This window comes from Macrobrachium rosenbergii, chromosome 27 (genome assembly GCF_040412425.1).
Source record: "Macrobrachium rosenbergii isolate ZJJX-2024 chromosome 27, ASM4041242v1, whole genome shotgun sequence".
Classification (NCBI taxonomy): domain Eukaryota; kingdom Metazoa; phylum Arthropoda; class Malacostraca; order Decapoda; family Palaemonidae; genus Macrobrachium; species Macrobrachium rosenbergii.
The window spans coordinates 40084509-40107008 of NC_089767.1; the positions used below are offsets into that span (position 1 = coordinate 40084509).

A 22500-nucleotide genomic window follows, 5' to 3' on the forward strand; every position below is an offset into this window, starting at 1 on the left:
CAATAACAACAAAATAGTAGTAACAACAACAACAATTAATAATAATAATAATAATAATAATATAATAATAATAATAATAATAATAATAATAATAATAATAATAATAATAATAATAATAATACTTTGATAAAGCTTTATTTCTTTGCCATTTTTACATGGCTACCTGCCATTACCTGAAGTTCACCAAACCGCAAAGGATTAAATTTATACGCGCTAATGAAAGCCCGCAAGGTTAATATACTGCAATTATGAATCATAAACCTGCACGTGATAAATATTAACGCGAAAGCTAAATCTACGCCATAGTCATAATCATAATTTTAAACATATTTGTAACCACATGTAATTGTGGATTTGCTGCTCCAATAATAGTTGTAATAATACATTACTCTTCGCCGACCTGATCCTAAGCAAGCGATAAATAATGGTTAATAATAATAATATTAGTAACTGTCAAGTGATGAAGTGAGTACTTTGAGTTTCAGCTTTGTGTTCAATGTGTGGTTACAAGAGTGATTCGGGTTGGAAGATTGTAGATTTTGCAGGAACACCGAGGTATGTAGGGAACAGTAGCGTTATGAAAAGTGTGTGTGTGTGTTGTGTGTGTGTGTGTGTGTGTGGATTTGCATACGTATATATCATAATACTTAATATTTATGAATGAAGAGTAAATATCTATGTATCTATTGATCTATCAATATATTCATAGATATGTAACATTTATTCATATTTATGAACAAAGTAATTATATATATATATTTATATGTATATACATATTATATATATGTAAATATATATATATACATATATATATATATATATATGTATATATATATATATATATATATATATATATATATATATATATATACACACACACACACTACTACTACTACTAGTACCAGCAATAATAATAATAATAATAATAATAATAATAATAATAATAATCCACGACATTCAACTACAAGACACAAGACACCCCAATCTCTACACAAACAGCAAAGAAAGCGCCAGTATGCAAACACACTCTAAGAAACCGTTGTCTTCGTCCCTCGGAAAAGAGTGACCGTTTTCCCTTGAAAGCTCCCTGCCCTTGTTTTACCCTCGATAAATCCTCCCCTCTGCACTTTTCCGCATTTTAAGTTTGCTTTCAGGGAGTTTTTCCGCTTCTCTCTCTCTCTCTCTCTCTCTCTCTCTCTCTCTCTCTCTCTCTCTCTCTAGCTCTGCAATAATGTCCCCAATGTAAACACTCACATTTGTGTTTCTCTCTCTCTCTCTCTCTCTCACTCTCTCTCTCTCTCTCTCTCTCTCTCTCTCTCTCTCTCGGCTCTTCTGTGACACACGAGGGAAGCACTGAAGTAGCTCTGCAATAATGTTCTTACAATGTACACACTCACATTTGTGTTTCTCTCTCTCTCTCTCTCTCTCTCTCTCTCTCTCTCTCTCTCTCTCTCTCTCTCTCTCGTTTGGCCCTTCTGTGACACAGAGGGAAGCATTGCAGTAGCTCTGCAATAATGTCCTTACGATGTAAACACTCACAGTATTTGTGTTCTCTCTCTCTCTCTCTCTCTCTCTCTCTCTCTCTCTCTCTCTCTCTCAAATTCCTTCATACATCTCCAACCTCTTAACCAATCGAGCATTTTTTTTAATAACTGACTTCAGTAGAAGCAAGGCCAAAGCGACGGAAGAAAATAATAATAATAATAATAATAATAATAATAATAATAATAATAATAATAATAATAATAATAATAATGTCTCCCTGCAACCCTCACCGTAACCAGACGCTAAGTACAAACAGGCTATTGTTTCACCGTTTTTCCAATACTAAAATATCTATTAATCAGTTTCCGGTGGCTACAATTATACCCTGGCAACTTAATGACACTGGGACTTTAACTGCGACCTTGATCTGTCAGTCAAGAGAATTGTTCATGATGCTAATAATTAGTGGTAAGAATGAGAAACTGAGAATCTTCACTTGTGGCTTTGTTCAAAGCACTACTGAATTCTTAAAAGAAATTCCTACGTCTTATATCGAATTCGAGGCTTTCCATGGAAACAAAGTATTTTATATCTATAGCTACCATAAATGAATTATTTAGGACGAATTAATTATAGTTTTCACTAATATAGAACCATACAAACATAATTTGATATCTACAACTACCATATGTGAATTATTTAGAAGGACGAACTAATTATAGAAGGAACCATACAAACATAATTTGATATCTATACCTACCATATGCGAATTACTTAGAAGGACGAACTAATTATAGTTTTCACTAATAGATAACCAGACCAACACGGTAAAGACACCAATATGAACCTCACCTGAGGTAACAGTACTATTAACAGATTGATTTCGAAAAGGATTTAAAGAAGAAAGATCGAGGGGGAGAGAATTTGGGAGAAACAGAGAAAGCAAGAAGAGAGAAATGGCAAGAGGAAAAATGACAGGATATGGAAAGGAGCTATCCAAGTGAAACGCCCACACACGAGGAAAGGACAATTGTGAAGTTCTGTTTCAAGCTGCGACAGAACAGAGAATGAACGCGTCGAGGAGGAAGGTGACTTCCACCAGAAAATATGACCTCGAGTTATTTTCGTGAATTTCAAACACACTACCGCGTGTATACATACATACATACATACATACATACATACATACATACATATATATATATATATACAAATATATTTATATATATTCATATATATATATAAATATATATATATATATATATATATATATATATATATATATATATACATAATACATAATATGTGTATATATAGATAGATAGACAGAAAAATAGTTATATGCCTGCCAGCTATAAAACACCTATAACCAACACCAATCACCACAAAACAAGATGTCCCAAACCCGCATCGCGGACAAGCAAGCAAGCAAGCACACGCAATAACAAGAAAGCAAAGGAAAAATATGAAGAAGCACCAATACATGCACAAACTTCCTCCAAACAGTTGTGAGGCTGATTATATGCAAATTGGACACGCTTTCCCCGGCAAATTAAATTCTCCAGCCAGCGTTTTACAGAGTGAAACAGGCACCGAAATATGTCTCAAAGTTCATGACACAATCAGAGAAAAAGGACGAATTTATACTGGAACTGGGAAATAAAATTGAGGCCAAAGGCCAATCTCTGGGACCTATGAGCTTATTCAGCGCTGAAAGGGAAATTAAGAGTAGAGAGGTTTGAAAGGTGTAACAGGAGGAAAATCTCACAGTTGTACTGTGGAGCAACTGTTAGATGAGGGTGGAAAGTAAGAGAATAAAAACGAAGGTACAGTAAAAGGGGGATGAATTTATATTAAAAACAGCAGGGTATAATTTGAAAGTGTTCGAAACTACCTAGTCTGATCGAGCGGGAACTTTGAGTGTGACTGTTCCAAAGTAAATATCTCAAAAAATGAACGAACTTTTTCCTTTGTAAACAATGACTTTTCCTATGTCAACAATACCTTTTTCCTTTGTAAACAATGACTTTTCCTATGTCAACAATACCTTTTTCCTTTGTAAACAATGACTTTTCCTATGTCAACAATACCTTTTTCCTTTGTAAACAATGACTTCTTCCTATGTAAACAGCGACTTTTTCCTATGTAAACAATAACTTTTTCCTAAGTAAATAATGACTCTTTCCTATGTAAGCAATAACTTCTTCCTATGTAAACGGTGACTTTTTCCTATGTAAATAATGACTTTATCCTAAGTAAACAATACATTTTTCCTATGTAAACAATGACTTTTCCTGTGTAAACAACGACTTTTTCCTAAACAATGACTTTTTCCTATGTAAACTATGGCTTTTCCTATGTAAACTTTTTTCCTATGTAAAATAATGTTTCATTAATGACTTTTCCTGTTTTAATTTTTCCTATGTAAATAATGACTTTTCCCTATGCAAAAACAATTTTTCCTATTTAAACAACGACTTTTTTATAAACAATTTTTTCCTATGTAAATAATGACTTTTTCCTATGTAAACAACGACTTTTTCCTATGTAAATAATGACTTTTTCCTATGTAAACAATGACTTTTTCCTATGTAAACAATGACTTTTCCTATGTAAACAATGACTTTTTCCTATGTAAACAACGACTTTTCTCAGATTTCCTCATACTCTTTTATGTAGAATTTCACAACGTTTGTTCACGAGAAGACCTCAGATTCCCCCGAAGGGCAAAAGACAATTACGTTTCCACCAAAGAGCAGCCGGAAGTATTTTTTTGACCTTATTTGACCTTATCTCCAATTAACTTGGGCAAATATCGGGGTAAAAAGAAATTCAGAAGTAGAGCAAACACTGGTTATTACCGAAAATGAAAATTAACTTTTTTTTTTTCAATACCGTGATCAAACAGAGAAAAAGCATCAGTGCACATAGAGAGAGAGAGAGAGAGAGAGAGAGAGAGAGAGAGAGAGAGAGAGAGAGAGAGAGAGAGAGAGAAAATAATCTTTGATAACGTTTTCATAAATGCTAAATGTCAATTTTTTATTTCCCTTTCAATCTAGATTCTTCAATGAATCACTAGTTTCTTTTTTGCTTTACTGCGAAAAAAATGATAGAATGACCTCACTTTTTTAATAATTAATTTCACCTGTACTTCAATGCCTCTTACAAGTTACAAACTTTCCAAATTCCTCATTCATCAGGCGCCTTCCAAATGCGTTTGTCAACATTCAACTTGGGATACACATTTTCGAAATTCCATTTTCCCATCTGTTTACTTGTCCTCCTGCGGTTGTACACTTTCGTCTGCAGCCGCAGATTCTGGACTATTTGCTTTCCAGTCAAACAACTGAACCTGGAATACACTTCCGTTATATTGCTGTGAAAAACTATGACTGCTGCAAGCAAGACAAGCAAGCAGGATCGGGTTGAGATGTGAAGAGTCTGAGTATTGTGCTGTATGGTGTATCTTTATAAAGACATGCATTTATGTTTGTTTACATTCCGGTAAATGCTCATTTTTATTTGTATTTCGTGTGTAAGTAGCTTATTTTCATCTGGACGATGCCAGCACTGAAGGGTTTACAGTTACTTATAAATGAATTAGGAAAAGATTGCGTTTATACGAAAAAGCTCTCTCTCTCTCTCTCTCTCTCTCTCTCTCTCTCTCTCTCTCTCTCTCTCTCTCTCTCTCTCTCTCTCTCTCTCTCTCTCTCTCTCTCTCTCTATATATATATATATATATATATATATATATATATATATATATATATATATATATATATATATATATATATATATATATATATATATTCGTGTAAAGGGAGCTATACAACAACAAGAGTCACCAAATAGGTGTACATTTTAGCAGGGTAATTCACTACAGAACTTCCAAAACTGAAAAGTAAACAGAGTTCTTTTACTGATACGAACATAAGAGTAGACAGTGCAAAATCAAGTACACAAACATTACAAAGTAAAGTATGAAGTCCCTATCTCCCGTCGCAGCGTCAGGCCCAAACCAATATAACACCAGGAGTCAACACTGTCTATTTTTCCTGCGATGTTATTTGCATGCGCAGTTTTATTAGTTGACAAAGCTGCTCTTCTAACGTTCTTGGAAACGAACGGCTCTCTCGTCTCTTTCATGATGGGTCAAAAATGGAAACCTTTTTTTTTTTTATTTCCTTAGTCGTGGTTAATTGCTGACTCTAGAAGGCATTGAAAATGAAAAAAAAAAAAAAGTGTTTCGCTCAAAGAATATCTCCCTGACTTCATTATGTCCGAGTAACAAACTAAGACCCTTCAACCGTCTCTGAGGTTAATATGGCTGCCCAAAAATGACAGATGAGACATATGCTTCTTTTAAAAACAGGCAGGTAAAATTATCCGGAAATACATAGGAAGCTAGAGAATTCCACAGTTTGATAGTGAAAGGTATGAATTTCTTGTAAGCCTGTACAATCCCCGAGTCTTTCCTCGCAAAATCTACAGGAATTAGGGGCCCTGAGTCCTAAGAGGTAGAAGTAGCGTAAACACGATAATATCCAGGGAACAATAACCGTAAGAATATGTACAGCAAAGCAGAAGGCCGTGACCTTACAGCAGAGGTCAAGTGAATCTAAGCTGGATGTAAAAAGTTAAGTATACCTTAGTTTAACCAGACCACTGAGCTGATTAACAGCTCTCCTAGGGCTGGCCCGAAGGATTAGACTTATTTCACGTGGCTAAGAACCAATTGGTTACCTAGCAACGGGACCTACAGCTTATTGTGGAATCCGAACCACATTATTACGAGAAACGAATTTCTATCACCAGAAATAAATTCCTCTAATTCTTCATTGGCCGGTCGGAGAATCGGACGCGGGGCCAGTAGAGTGCTAATCGAGAACGATACTGACCTGTCCAATGAGGAACTTGAAGTTGGATGTAAGACTGGATTATTTACCTGATGAAAACCCTTTAAATGAACCTCATTGCGGATGGAGCACGGATGTTCTTCCCAACAACTAAAAGATTTTAATCCAAAAAACTTGGGTCAACTTATCTTTCAATTCCTTGAGAAACTAAAGAGGGGCGTCATCAGGCTCATAGGCCTGTCCTACCTTTGAAGACCTTAAATTGAAGGCACAGGGTTTGGTATGACGCTGAATGACATGGTCAATTGCCTGCAATGGAATCATCTAAGGATGCTTTTGAAGGAACCAAAGCGTAGCCCTTTAGCCTTTTCAGATGGACGAAAAGGTATAGCGACATTAGGTTGAAGGGATGGGCAAAAGCCAGTTTATTTGATTTCCATGCTATTTACACAGTGTTTCTATATGTAAACACAACCATGCACATATACCAGTACGGTCTGTAAGTGTGTGTTAATGTTTCTAAAAATATTATCTATGGCAGTGGTTCTCAACCTGGGGGGGCGTCCCCCTAGGGGGGATCAGCAATTTCCAAGGGGGGCGCGAGCCCTAGGGAAGAATTAAAAATTCTCTAATGATATTCGCTGTTCTCTTCACAAGAGTCGCTAAGAAGCAGTGTCGAGCATCTCACTAATTCATTCCCAAAAGAATAAAAACACCCCTTCTCTTTCTCTTTTTTCCCCACTTTCCTTTAAATCTGGGAGGAGAATTTTACTCACAAATGCAAGGGGGGGAGCGGTGGGAGGTGGAGGGAAGGATTAACTCTTAGAGGGGGCGTGATAATAAAAAGGTTAAGAACCACTGATCTATTGTCTACATGAGTGTGAAATATATAATCTTCAATTGCATTACACATCACCATCACGATCAAGATATTCATTCACTCTCTCTTCAACAGGAATGACGAGCACAGAGGAAACCTTGGCCGGGGGAAGTCCGGAGGACCCGCCCAAGGAAGCTGAAGAAAACGAACTCCAAGAACTTCCTCGGAAGGACGAGACCCAAGCCCCAGACCAACAGGAGAAACACCAGGAACAACCAAAACAGGAGGACCAACCACAATCGCCAGAGCAAGACCAACCACAGCAACAGGATCAAGAACAGGAACAACAGGATCAGGAAACGAAGCAACAGGATCAGGAAAACAAGCAACAGGATCAGGAAAAGAAGCAACAGGATCAGGAAAAGAAACAACAGGATCAGGAAAAGAAGCAACAGGATCAGGAAAAGAAGCAACAGGATCAAGAACAGAAACAACAGGATCGAGAAAAGAAGCAACATGATCAACCAACCAAACAGCATGATCAAGAAAAGAAACAGGACCAAGAAACACAACAGCAAGAAAAGAAGCAACAACCACAACAGGACCAACAGCAGCAGCAGCAGCAGCAGCAGAAACAGAAGCAAGAACAGCAAAAGGAACAGCAGCAACAACAACCGGAAGGTGAAACCCCTGTGGCCAAAGCACCACTCAGGAAGAACCGTAGCGTGCCATTCATTCCGCCCACAGTAGAAGCCTTGGGAGGGATATCGCAGATGGTCGTCAAGAGCATCCATTGCAACTGTAAGTATGGAATTCTGTTTTTCTAATTAACTGATCTCTTCATTCTGTATTTCAGGTCAGTGGCTCCTGTGGGCTTGTTCCATTTGAAAAGGGTTCATCTTCTGAATAATAATAATAATAATAATAATAATAATAATAATAATAATAATAATAATAATAATAATAATAATAATAATAACATTGATTTGTCTTTAAATATATGTACATATACATAACTGTGGATTTGCTTCTCCATTTTAAGACTCATGCTGCTATGAGTATTTTTTAATAATAATAATAATAATAATAATAATAATAATAATAATAATAATAATAATAATAATAATAATAATTCAAGTTACTTTACAGCTAAGCATTTACCCCACCTTCTCATGATACATAGTATTTATACAGATAAATAAACATACTTCTATTAATGTTAAGGTAATAAAATAGGATACAGTAATGCTGAGAGTAAATTTGGTCGAATAGTAGCCACAATGCTTAAAGAAACTTTTCCTAAGAGTTGACAAACGCTTCTAAAACATAACCGATATAACTTGGGAACACATAGGAAGGCAAACTACATCACAGTTAATAGCAGGAGTCAAAGTGGTAGCATTCTAACCTTGAGGCGAGGTAAGATCCGAGTTTCGGTTTTGATTCAGTTAAAAAATACTGACAAATTAGCTTTTGCTTACAACTACGTGATGCTGGCAAGGTTGAAGGTTTAGATTCAACCGTGACATCAACCGATATGAAGGCTTTAGATACTAGCTATGAATATTTACACAACGAAAGGCATTTTATTCTGCTCAGAGATACTGACAAAACGGAAACCATTTTATTCTATTCAGATGCTGACAAAATGGAGTCTCTTTAATTCAACGCCAAAAAAAAGGAGAATCTGATCCGCGCCATGAATTATAAATTCTGCAAAGCTGGAGTGGTTTTAATATTTAAACTAGTAAAAAATGCGCCGAAGAAACAATCGCGTTTTCTGTACAGTGTATAATGCTGTATGAAACTTTCAGCCACGGCCCATGAAACTCAGCCACGGTCCAGTGATGGCCTCTGCCACGGCCCATGAAACTCTTAGCCGCGGTCCATGAAACTCAGCCAGGGTCCAGTGGTGGCCTGTGTTGTTGGTACCTATAGCGGTGCCAGAAGTACGATTATGGCTAACTATAACCTTAGATAAAATAAAAACTACTGGGGCTAGAGGGCTGTAATTTGTTATGTTTGATGACTGGAAGATGGCTGATCAACATACCAATTTGCAACCCTCTAGCCTCAGTAGTCTTTAAGATCTGAGGGCGGAAGAAAAAGTGCTGACAAACAGATAAAACCGGCACAATAGTTTTCTTTTACAGAAAAATAAAAATAGACAACTAAAGTAGAGGATTTGGTCTCTTTAAAACAAGACACAGCCATATTTTTAGCATAAAATTTCCATGACAGGTTCTCTTTTATTTCGTCAATATATTCAAGGCAGGTTGCTATTTACCTATGCTAATACTTCTGTGACAGGTTGCTGTGTTAAATGTAATGCATTGCAGGGATGAAACCCCATATTTTTATAGATTTTGTAAACACAAGAGTCTCGCCAAACTAAATACTAGAACGTAAAACCTCATTTTTCACGGCATCACATCAAATTTTCCAAAATACAGATACCAAATATACATTCACTGAAATACATCAGCCTTTAAATTCACGCCGTATATGACCGGAATGATAAGGTTCATCAATGTACCATTTATGACCGTCACCAAAGATCGGGGGGACATTGACAATAACAGGATTAAAGCGGCAAATGACATTTGCTTCCACTGCCATTCGTGAATACGTGCCTTCCATTGACACATTTTTATTCTTGAACTACCGAAATCATCATAGGTTTGGCAGAAAGTGTTTAACTTTATAATAGACTAGCTGACCAACCCGGCGCTGCCCGGGAAAACTGTGAATGACAACTGATAAACTCACTCTCTCTCTCTCTCTCTCTCTCTCTCTCTCTCTCTCTCTCTCTCAACAGCCCCTCTACTCCCTCTCTCACCTCTTCTCCCTCTTAATCTTTCTCTCTCTCACTTTTCCCTCTTACTCTTTCTCTCTCTCTCACTCTCTCCCTTTCCTGTTAAGATAGTTACGTCAGTTACATTGTCAGGCATTTTTGATTATGCAAAAACTGTCGAACTACATACATAAATTATTGTCGTGGATTACTTAAGAAATTATTGAAACTATCCGGTAAAACATTTCTTTTGTTGCTAAACTTGCAACAAAGACAAAATTGAATATAGAATTTAGGCCAAAGGCCAAGCACTGGGACCTATGGGGTCATTCACCGCTGAAACGGAAATTGACAGTAAAAGGTTTGAAAGGTGTAGCAGGAGGAAAACCTCGCAGCCGCACTATGAAATCTTTTTCGAACCAGCGCGTATCCATTGCAATATCCTTCGTCGTCCACTTCTGCATACAAAGCTATTCTCATCTCCAATACGTATTAAAAACAATGACCATTTCCCACTTCTCCATTCTCTCCTATTCCACAAACATTTCCTCCTCGTTCCCCTTTACATTCTGCTCCCCAACTTCCACTTCACTCGCCTCCTCCACGCATCTCATCCGCGTTCTCTCTTCCGCAGCGCACAAAGGAGGGAAGTACCAGGTACTCGGAGAGAACAAGAGCGTGCTCTTCCAAGTGAGAAGGGATTGGGAGCCGAACGAATGCAAGTGCTTCAAGTTCCTGAGGCGCGTGCCCCTGCTAGCCTGCTGCAACAGGAATACCCAGCCCATGAAATTCTTCCTGAGAGACCTCATGATGCAAGACGCCCTCATCACGGAAGTCAACTTCGATTCCCGGATGTGCTGCTTTAACACTTGGGTAAGAGAATTCGACGAGGTACTGCCTATTATTAGTAGTAATAGTAGTAGTAGTAGCAGCATTAGATGACTGATCAATTGATTGATTGATGGCTACTTGAACCATACCATTGCTACTAGCGTAAGGCTCTGTATCAGTAAGAGTGCTATTGGTATCGATGGTGGCAAAAGGTTTAGCTAAAATCGACCATAATATCACGAAAGTAGAAGTAAAATTAGATGAAGGTATTAATGCCAGTACTACTAACGTAAGGCTCTATATCAGTGAGAATACTATTAGTATCGATGGTGGCAAAAGGTTGAGCTAAAATCGACCATAATATCAAGGAAACATGAGAGTATATGACAGAAAGAAACTAATGGTTCAATATATAACAATATAACCAATAACATCCGTTTGTGTGTGTGTGTGTTTGCGCGCGTTTGTGTGAGTGTGTGTGTGCGTGTGTTTTTGTGTATGAGGAGACCCTTAAATTGCTGAATATTCTGCACAATATTTTCATCCTTGATATAACATTTAAGAGGGCTGAATGTAACATCACTGTACCATTTCAGAAGAGAATGCGCCTTCTAATTATAATAATAATAATAAAGACTTCTGTCAGCTGGTGAAACTGTCAAACTGGCAGCTGAAAATACCTAACTGGATGACCCTATAAGGCTTCTTGGGAGAGAGAGAGAGAGAGAGAGAGAGAGAGAGAGAGAGAGAGAGAGAGAGAGAAATCCATAACGTTCCCCGCTACTACTGACCTGACATCGATATTATCGTGTTGCCTCTCAGGAGCGTCGTAACGCTTTCATTAGCTCGCCGCCCCTATTTTTATGTCGCCACATAAAAACGGAACGACCTTTGTTCCCAATGAAACGAAAAACGATAACAGGAGCGAAAGCTCCACTTGTGTAACCTTTCAACGCATTTTTCAGTTTTTTACTCATTCATGCATTTTCAGACGGCCGATGTGACCTTGAGTCCGGACGTGAAAATGGGATCGATTTCGAACGACGGGTCCTGGAGAAGGCTCGTGCTGACCAACCCGGCGGGAGACAGACTCCTCACCGTGCAGAAGGAGCAGAGGTGCTGCGATAAGCCAAATTACACGGTGGGTTCAATCTCGCAGGATGAAATTCTTCCGATATACAATTCCTGAAGGACCGTTGTCTCTTTACATGCACGCTGCACACACACACATACTGTATATATATGTACATATACATATATGTATATATATGTACACATATATATATATATATATATGTGTGTATATGTATGCATATATATGTACATATAAATATCTATACATATATCTAATATGTATATACAAATATTACATATATATATATATATATATATATATATATATATATATATATATATATATATATATATATATATACATATTATTGGTATATGTTTGTTTTTACACATGCGATACATGCGAAAGTAATGCCTTCCATACACGCAAATACACTAACTACATGCATATATGTATGCCTGTGTAATAATGTAACCGGCAATTAAACGAAAGAATAAATCTCACTTCTCGGGGAAGGTTTGAACTCGAACCTAAGACATTCCCAAGCTACAAGCTTGCACTATTTACCAACAAGACTGCAGGAGAAACTGATTATTTCTCCTCCTCTAAAACCAATTCATTTTTAAAAGATACGAGTTCAGACTCGCTCAGGAACTGAAATTTTTCTGCCATTCGATTGCTGGTTTCATTAACTTTCATATATATCAGGAGGGAAAGTGATACACAATTATAAATTTATATAGTATGCAAAAGACAAATTAATTTATATAATATATAATTTAGAAGCAGGAGAATGTCTGTAGGATTTCCACAATTAACTTATGAGAATAATTATAGACAGTTTTTATGTCTGCATTTTAATATCTTTGTAATGTTGATAGAGATAACGAAAATAGTAGATTTATTATCGCTACAAGTGAGCACTTAGCCATTCTTTTCATCAATGGTATAAATATAATTATAAAGTGTATTTATATAAGAATATGAACATACGTTTGCATATTTATCAACAATAATAATGGATTTATTAACACAGTGACATAATTTTGGCTGTGGATTCTCTCCACACAATTAACGGGAACCTACAAATGAGAAACCATTGTAAGTCATTTGGAAATACATTCTTCAAAATGGTCGAGGATGACAAATGAACTCGATAAGGAGTAAGAAGAAGAAGAAGAAGAGAAAGGAGGAGGAGGAGGAGGAGGAGGAGGAGGAGGAGGAGGAGGAGGAGGAGGAGGAGGAGGAGGAGGAGAAAGGGAGGCTTTGATAATCTCACTTGTTTCATCAGTTTTTGGAATCTCGCCAGCTAGGCTACCTACCCCACCTCGAAAATAGCCATCCCCATCCCCACTCACAGACGATAACCTCCCCCCCAAAAAAAATTCCCATCACCACTGATTTATGGGCTAATCGTTTACAGACGACTCTTCATTGGGATTCATAAATTAGCATCACAGCGGTCATATGCAAAACTACCTTCGGAAGAAAGTCAATCACGGTGGCAGTTGTACTCCAAGCTCGAGGAGGAGGAGGAGGAGGAGGAGGAGGAGGAGGAGGAGGAGGAGGAGGAGGAGGAGGAGGAGGAGGGAGGAGGAGGAGGAGGAGGAGGAGGCGGGAAAGCCAGAAGAAGGAAGCGAAGTCGTTCCCTGTCATATCTTTAATCCAAGATCTGGAATTCATGTCAGCTCATCTACATTTCAGATTCACATTCTTTCTTTCCTCATTTACTTTCTCTCTCTCTCTCTCTCTCTCTCTCTCTCTCTTTTAAACTTTCTGAAAGGTCCAACGAAAATTGATCTCGTTATCAGATTTTATTATGACTGAATTTCTGAATGCAGGCGCCGTGAACTTGGTCATTTTGTCTGTGATATTCAAAGACATTTTTCTGATATTCATCTCAAAGACTGATTTTTTTTTTTGGACATTTTTTGGTCAATATGATACCTCTCTCTCTCTCTCTCTCTCTCTCTCTCTCTCTCTCTCTCTCTCTCTCTCTCTGAAGAATCAGATTCAGTTCACCTTTCTCTTCTTTTTACAGACAAATTCCTTTGATCATTGAGATTCTCTCTCTCTCTCTCTCTCTCTCTCTCTCTCTCTCTCTCTCTCTCTCTCTCTCTCTCTCTCAAACATACACACACAAACATACACACAAGAATCAGACTCACTTTTCTCTTTCTACAGCCATAAATGCCATCTAGTACTCTCTCTCTCTCTCTCTCTCTCTCTCTCTCTCTCTCTCTCTCTCTCTCTCTCTCTCTCTCTCTCTAGAATCAGGATACTTTTTACCCTTCTTTATCCATAAATGTCATCTAGTAATTCTTCCTAATGAAGAACTTTGAACACCATTGTTTAAAAATCTTTTTTTACCTCGGCTTGAAAAAAATTGTTCCACAATTAATTCCTCATTCATCGAATTAAAAAAAAAATTACACCATTTTTTAAAATTTATTTTCTCTCAAATTAATAAAAAAATTAAACCAATTTTTTTACACCATTATTTAACTCTCCCCCCTCCCCTCGAACTCCAGATCTTCTCCAGACCATGTTATCACTATTTTTATAAAAAAAAAAAATAATTTCCCCCATCGAACTACAGATCTCCCTGGAGACACCATTTTCCCACCATTATTTAATTCTTTTCCACCCTCGCCCTACAGATCTTCTCCCTGGAGGCACCATTTTTCCACCATTTTTTCACCAGTATTTAATTCTTCCCCCTCCCTCCCCCTCGCCCTACAGATCTTCTCCCTGGAGGGCGCCCAAGTGGGAGAAATCACGACGGAGCTGTCCAAGACCCGGATGAAGATCACGAAGGAGATCGATATGAAATGGAAGGTGCTTCTGCTCTGCTTCGCCATTGTCGTCGTAAGTTCTGCATCAATTGGGAATTTAGATCTCCAGATTTGTCAACACTAGAGAGAGAGAGAGAGAGAGAGAGAGAGAGAGAGAGAGAGAGAGAGAGAGAGAGAGAGAAAGTCCATTATAACTTTTGGGGGGCAGTATGACCCGGCGGGACTCACTTACACCATTCAGGGCTCATCTCGGTCTCATTCGCGTATATATAAGTTTCAGATTGAACTCTCGTGGTGGGTTGGTTGTGTGTCTTCGGGCCAAGTTTAAACACACGTACACAAACATATATTTTATATATATGTGTGTTTATACATATGTATTATATATATCTATATAATATATATGTTTATACATAGGTATTTATATATCTATGCATGTGTATATATATATATAATATATATATATACATATATATATACCCACATATATATGTATATATATACATACACATAAACACAGAATATCTAAAACAAAGACAACGCCTCCACCTTTTCTACAGGAATTATTTCGGCCACTGATCTCCTGAGCTTACAGAGAAGAGCCCTCCCACCCAACCCCTTCTCAACTCCTGGGCCTTTATAAGAACCAACCCACTACAACTAGACTTTGTAATTATCTCCACTGGATTTTCCACGATTCTGACAATTTCAATTCTCCCTCTTTCCCCGTGTTCCCAAGATCTGAGCTACTCAAGGGCACTGAGCTGTCACCCTTCTTGATTTCCACACTAAGAAAATAAATGCTAATACTAAGGCGTTATCGACTTCTAAATTAAGAAATTACTTATACTAAGATTCTGTAGCGATGATCTTAACACTAATAACTATTTTATTTTTTTATTTACAGCAACACGAACAAGAACAACGGGAGAGTAAGAGTCAGCAACAGAATCCATACTAGCCGGAACACGGAAATTCAGAGACCGATTCAATTTCGTGGCTGTACGGAAAATGGACCGGTAGGTTATCTGGTGACGCGAACATTTGAAATACAAATGCCGATGGTATCTTCATTTCAAGTGCGACAGTGAGAATTTGTGGCAAATGTGAAGTATGTTAATAATTATATTCAGTACTATCCAATGCATATATTTATATATAAATATATAATATATATATATATATATATATATATATATATATATATATATATATATATATATATATATATATATATATACATATATTGGTTTATATTATATTATATATATATATATGTATATGTATATATATATATATATATATATATATATATATATATATATATATATATATATATATATATATATATATACTTAAATATATATCGGGCTGCATACAATGCTTGTGCATGAAAGCAGCCTACGTGCTGTTTACGCTTGCTGCTCAAGAAAGAGCGAAACCCAAGCAACATCTTCACTCAGAAACGCTGAAATATTTCCTTCCCTGTTTCAGAGGTTAAAATCACCGGCAAGAGGATGAAACTGACTATGAAACACAGGATGAAACGGAGGATGAAGCAGAGGATGAAACGTTTATCTCTCTCTCTATCTCTCTCTCTCGATCAGCCGTCGCGCAAACTGGTTGTTCCTAGATGTAAACCTTTATATTTATGTACAACGGAAGACAGCAACATGGAAAGAAAACACAAAAAGAAGAAGAAGAAGAAGCAGTACATGAAGAAGACGAGTAAACAATGACGAAGGAGGAGGAGGAAGAGGAGGAGGAAGAGTAGGAGTGCGAGGAGGAGGAATTTAAATTCCTCCTCACAATCCACTTGTAGCTTTAATTTAAGTGACTGAAACTAAACAACGCAAGCGAAAATAAGTTCCAGCCAATATTTGTGCCTATCTTCGTGAACTTCAATGAGATACACTTAGCCTACTTTAGCTGAAGCGAAAATAAGTTCCAGCCAATAACTGTGCCTATCTTCGAGAACTTCAATGAGATACATTTAGCCTACTTTAGCTGAAACTGAACTAAAGAGTGAATAGGCATTAGGGGAACTTTTATTTTTAGAAAGTTTTTTCTGTATGCACCATAGTTTTATATGGACATATAACTGATATAATATACATGCTGTATATATTCATATACTGTCTGTATGCCATATATATATATATATATATATATATATATATATATATATATATATATATATATATATATATATATATATATATATATATATATATATATATATATATAACACAAAAATGCATTTGTATATAAGACAGACACATATGGCAGCTCATGTGTGCATGTATGAGCACATACATATCAAAGCATGCATGGAAACAAATGTGCGTGTATTAATGTACACATGCACATAATACATACACAAGCATGTACTGTAAAAGGCCCGTATGAAATAGTGTAGATATTTTTTATCATTACACGATACAGATTTCCCAACACTTACACAGAATTCAATATCTTGAAAGAGACATTAAAACAAATACATTATAATGTAAAGTATTTAGGTGCTCATATATTTATACGCATACAATGCGCGCACACGAAAACATTCACGCACAAGCGGACACACACAAATTATATATATATATATATATATATATATATATATATATATATATATATATATATATATATATATATATATATATATATATATATATATATATATATATATATATATATATATATATATATATATATATTATTACAGCTTCTACTAATAATATTAGTATAATAAGACTCAGGAGATGGTAACCATACTTCTGTAGCAGACAGGGTAAAACTGCAGAATTCATTTGCGCACGTTATTATGCCGGCACTGATTCTCACCAAGGAACTGCATAAAAAAACAAATCACAAACACACACAAACACAAACACACACACACACAAAAGGTTCACAATTTTCAGCAAGAAAAGGAAAGCAACTGATCCATAAAAACTTAAGACTTATAGAATTGCATCCTATGGTACCATGGCTACCATAATACCATGCGCAAACAGTGCCCCGTTTTACTGCCAGTAGTGTGCTAACAGAACTAAAAAAAAAAAAAGAATATCTTTTAAAAAAATTTACTAGATAAATTCCAAATCTCATATTTTTGTAGCTGATGAATTCTAAGTTTTATATCACTTTTTGAATAATAAGATGATTTATACTGTTGGAGCTTTTAGGAAATAAAGAATTTAAATTTTCAGGAATGACGGCGTTTTCACATACACCTGTTAAATTAGACATTTCTTGAGAGATAAGCTCACTCTACTTGTTTGGCTAACGGATTCTATGATAAAAATAAGATATGATTTTGTAGAATAACTGATGGCTCGGACTGTGCCACTGCATAAATTTGGTAGCCTGCCAACCTAACGGTCCGAAAAAACCCGAGAGGTTCGGTATGAGAATAGGTACCAGCCTTCGGGCTGGGGAGTTAAACAGTGGGCCTAGTGACACGCTGGTCACGCGTCATAGGCATTGGGACCTGTCCCCCGCTGGCTGTCGGCCTAAGAAACAGGAGATCAGTGCCTGCCCTACGAACCTACAGAGGCCCAGGAAGACTTTAAATCTACAACAAATGCTGAGCCTATCTGATGTAAAAGGAAATCTGAGACACAATTTGCTTATCTGTTTTTTTCCAGAAGAGCACAGTTATATATGTTTTTTTCCAAGAAGAACACAGTTATATATATATGTTTTTCTTCAAGAAGAGCACAGTTATATGTGTTTTTCCAAAAAGAGCACATTTATATACGTTTTTTAAAAAGAGCACATTTATATGTTTTTCTAAGAAGAGCAGTTATATGTCAAAATTCTTTTGCAAGTAACAGCCATCATACCTACAGCCAAAGACGCTATTATTATTATTATTATTATCACAGATTCTATGTACGATAGACAGAACACATGAACGAAGAGGCCATTCTGACAATGACCTTAAAACCTCTAAAAATAAAAGACACTAAAGGAGATACAAAGACAAGCAAAACCGTGGTAACCCCGAGGTATCCATATATAAGATACAGAATAGAGTTTCTCTATGTAGAAGGTTTGTAATAGAAAAGGAATAACAAATTCACAGGAAATATATAGAAAGGACATGGCACATTAAAAGGGTAGGGGACCCCACGCATCACCTTAAGGGATGACTCTTACCACAGGTTTTTGTCATTAGAGTAGGAATAAGGAAACGATGTTCGTCATACACATGCGTTGAATATAAATAGTAACACTGACAGTAAATGATGGGTATATTTCTAAAATATAAGCGAAAACCCAATACAAGAAGGTTATAAGGAATACATCAGTAATATATATTTACATATATATGTGTGTATGTGTGTGTTACTGAAATAGCCACAATGCCCTCTAAATTCTCGGATTCTTAAAACTTTTCGAGAACTAAAGAGGGCACTGTGGTTATCAGGTAAAAAGTGACCTGTAGATACTATATTTATGTACATATATATAATGAGTATATATATATATATATGTATATATATAGAATATATATATACATGCATATATACTGTATATATGCATATATATACACACACTTACATACACACACACACCCAAATATATATATATATCCAGTATAAATACATACATATATACATATACACATATATACACACATATATATGTATATATAGTGAACAAACATACACTGCCATACAGTGATTAACATAAAACAAAGTCAAGCGAAAACTGGCTTACATAAATACGAAAAAGGAATTGATATACTCTCTCTCTCTCTCTCTCTCTCTCTCTCTCTCTCTCTCTCTCTCTCTCTCTCTCTCTCTCTCCCCAGCATTACCTCTAACAGAAAACGAAGCAATAAAGGCTTAACCAGTGTCATGTGCAGAATAAAAAGGGGAACGTCTTTAGACGGCCACAAACGCCTGGGTGCTCTCACCAACAAACAGAACGTTCATAAAGTTTACGCCACAATGGAGGCCAACGTTTCCAGTTGCAGGCACAGCAGAGAGAGAGAGAGAGAGAGAGAGAGAGAGAGAGAGAGAGAGAGAGAGAGAGAGAGAGAGAGAGTGGAAAGATTGAGAAAGAGAGAGAATAAAAGATCGAGAAACAGAGAAAAAGGAGAGAGAGAGAGAGAGAGAGAGGAGAGAGAGAGAAGGATAGCATGAGAGAGCGAGAAACACAAAGTCGAGAGAGAGAGAGAGAGAGAGAGAGAGAGAGAGAGAGAGAGGAATGCTGTACTACTGCAGCATTTAGGAAGGTTGCTCCTGGGGCAGAATGGAAACAAACCAGGGAAGGATTTCCAACAATGAATCTGGTTTCCAAAATTACGTTTCCTAAGGCGCAAATTGCTATATACCAGCATGCGAGCATATTGCATTCCACGCAAATTGTTGGCATCTGCTATATGTTGCAGAGGAAATAATATTGTTATTATCATTACCCTATTTGTATTTTCTTCTGTCCTTGCACCTTATTCTTGAATTCACATGCCCAACATCTCCCAAGAAAATGAGGGGAATATATTATGTTTTCACGTAACAAGGACGCTTATTTGAAATCAGTAATACTGTTTGTAACAGCTTTCCTCACAATGATTTATCTGCGTATTTTCCTTAAGAAATTTTCTTCAGTTTATTATAAAACGATTTCATTTTCAGACAACTTCCCACTGATCGAAAGTCTTCAATTATGTTATCACTCCAGTAATTAAAACGTAAAAAATGCGCCGAAGTTTCTTCGGCGCAATCGAGTTTTCTGTACAGCGTATAATGCTGTATGAAACTCTCAGCCACGGCCCATGAAACTCTCAGTCGCGGCCCATGAAACTCTCAGTCGTGGGCCATGAAACTTTCAACCACGGCCCGGTGGTGGCCTGTGTTGTTGGCACCTATAGCAGTGCCAGGCGCATGACCATGGCTAACTTTAACCTTAAATAAAATACAAACTACTGAGGCTAGAGGGCTGCAATTTGGTATATTTGATGACTGTGGAGGGTGGATGATCAACACACCAATTTGCAGCCCTCTAGTCTCAGTAGTTTTTAAGATCTGAGGACAGACAAATAGCCATCTCAATAGTTTGCTTTTAAGAAAACTAACACGATTTCGTTTTCAGATAACTTCCCACTGATCGAAATCTTCATATATGTTATCACTCCAGTAATAAAAATCACATTCTTCATGTTTGTCTTGAATGGTTAAAAAAAAAAGCCACTGCAAAAATTAAAATCTAAACATCACGAGATGACTCGGGCAGTTAAGTCAATCCAAAGAAGCCAATCTTGTACGTTCTCTCCCCGTGAAAAACTCCATTAAGAAAATAAACACGACTCTTTATATTTTGGAAAAAAGAAAAATGCACGCAACATATTCAAACCAATGCACGAATTGCATGAAATATATATATACAACACCCCTTCCAAGTCGAAGAAGAACTTCCAAGAGTAAATAAGCTCTCTTTTCCCCCTCTTTTAAGAAGTCAAATTCTCTTTGCGAGAGGGGATCTAAATGAAAACAAACATATGGAAGGAAACGATCTGCCAATTGCCAATAAACTGCTCAAATATTCTCCCAGACAAAGGGATGATCTCGCAGATATGTCAACAAATGAAAGCTCTTCCCTTATGATGGCATTTTGTGTTTATGGATCTGCGTGCTTGTGTGAGAGAGAGCACGCCCGTAAGTATCCCTGTCATGTGTGTGTGTGTGTGTGTGTGTGTGTGTATGATAGAGAGAGAGAGAGAGAGAGAGAGAGAGAGAGAGAGAGAGAGAGAGAGAGAGAGAGAGATCTGAAGGTCGAGGTGTCTCAACTATACTCAGGCATGGTCAAAAGGATTACAATGGAGTCCCTAGTGCATAGCAGTATTTCACTAAAGAAGAAGGCATTAAAATATTTGCGATGGATTCTGAAACGCCCAGGAGGGGTCTAAATTAAGCAGGCAGTGACTGAAGTACTCAGGAAGCAACCTAAAGTAAGCAAAGGTTGTCTAAGGTAGTATAAGAGGGAGTTTCAAAGGGTGTGTTGAGTCTCCCCAACAAGCAGAGGTTGTCTAAATTACTCAGTCACACGTCGTCTCCAGTTTATAGGGAGTTCCGAAAGCGCTTAGTAGGGTCTCACGTAGTTTGATGAAGTGTCTCAAATACTTATGATGGGTGGAGGTTAACGTACTGTTCTCACTCATAACTAAAGGCGTAAAATCAAGTAGGAGGCTTCTCAAATACTAAAGACAACCATAGGACCTACACGGTACCTAAAGTAAGTTGGATGGATAACAACTATACCTATGAACCAGCGGTCTCAAGTACTTAGGAAGAGTCTCTAGAACAAAAGGGAAGTCTACAGAAAGTAGGAAATGTCTCAAGTGCTTTGGAAAACTCAAGAATTTGAAACGTGTCTCAAATACAGTACTTAGACAGTACTTAGACGGGTTGATAAGTACTTGAGAAAGGCTTCAACGCTTGAGATGGGTCTCCTATACTTGGCTACGTCTAAAATGGAACGAATAAAATGAAAAATGAACAAAAATAAAATGGAGAGCACCTGTGTTTACAACAATTCATTAGCATGTACTTAAAAAATAAATTTGGAATGCGAAAATTTACTATAGGTTGCATAAGCCGTAGTTGCAAGACTGGGTAACACTGTTCCATAGGTAAATCGCTTTTTTTTTACCAAAAGTACAATGTTAACAATACAAAGAAAAGTTATTCATGAAAAAAGGAACAAACAATATTATTTACAAACTTCTAGATGGGTGTCACCATAAAAAACAAAATGTTATATACTTACAACGGGTTGAAGTTATTCACAAAATTGAAAAATATACAAAGTTACTGATGAAATAAAAACGT

The 22500-nt window shown here is 36.8% G+C and overlaps 2 protein-coding genes across 2 annotated transcripts in view; one reads left to right on the forward strand and one right to left on the reverse strand.

Annotated features, from left to right (window-relative positions):
* The window catches only part of LOC136853677 (uncharacterized), a 42242-nt gene extending 25893 nt beyond the window's left edge, over positions 1–16349 (forward strand). The window contains exons 2-7 of the mRNA XM_067129613.1: positions 7297–7962; positions 10590–10828; positions 11778–11927; positions 14604–14729; positions 15564–15675; positions 16151–16349. Of these exons, the coding sequence (XP_066985714.1) occupies positions 7299–7962; positions 10590–10828; positions 11778–11927; positions 14604–14729; positions 15564–15617 (1233 nt within the window). The 5' untranslated portion in view covers positions 7297–7298 and the 3' untranslated portion in view covers positions 15618–15675; positions 16151–16349. The remainder of the gene's footprint in view (positions 1–7296; positions 7963–10589; positions 10829–11777; positions 11928–14603; positions 14730–15563; positions 15676–16150) is intronic.
* Positions 1–22500, reverse strand: part of LOC136853679 (cationic amino acid transporter 4-like) — a 176758-nt gene that overhangs the window by 114523 nt on the left and 39735 nt on the right.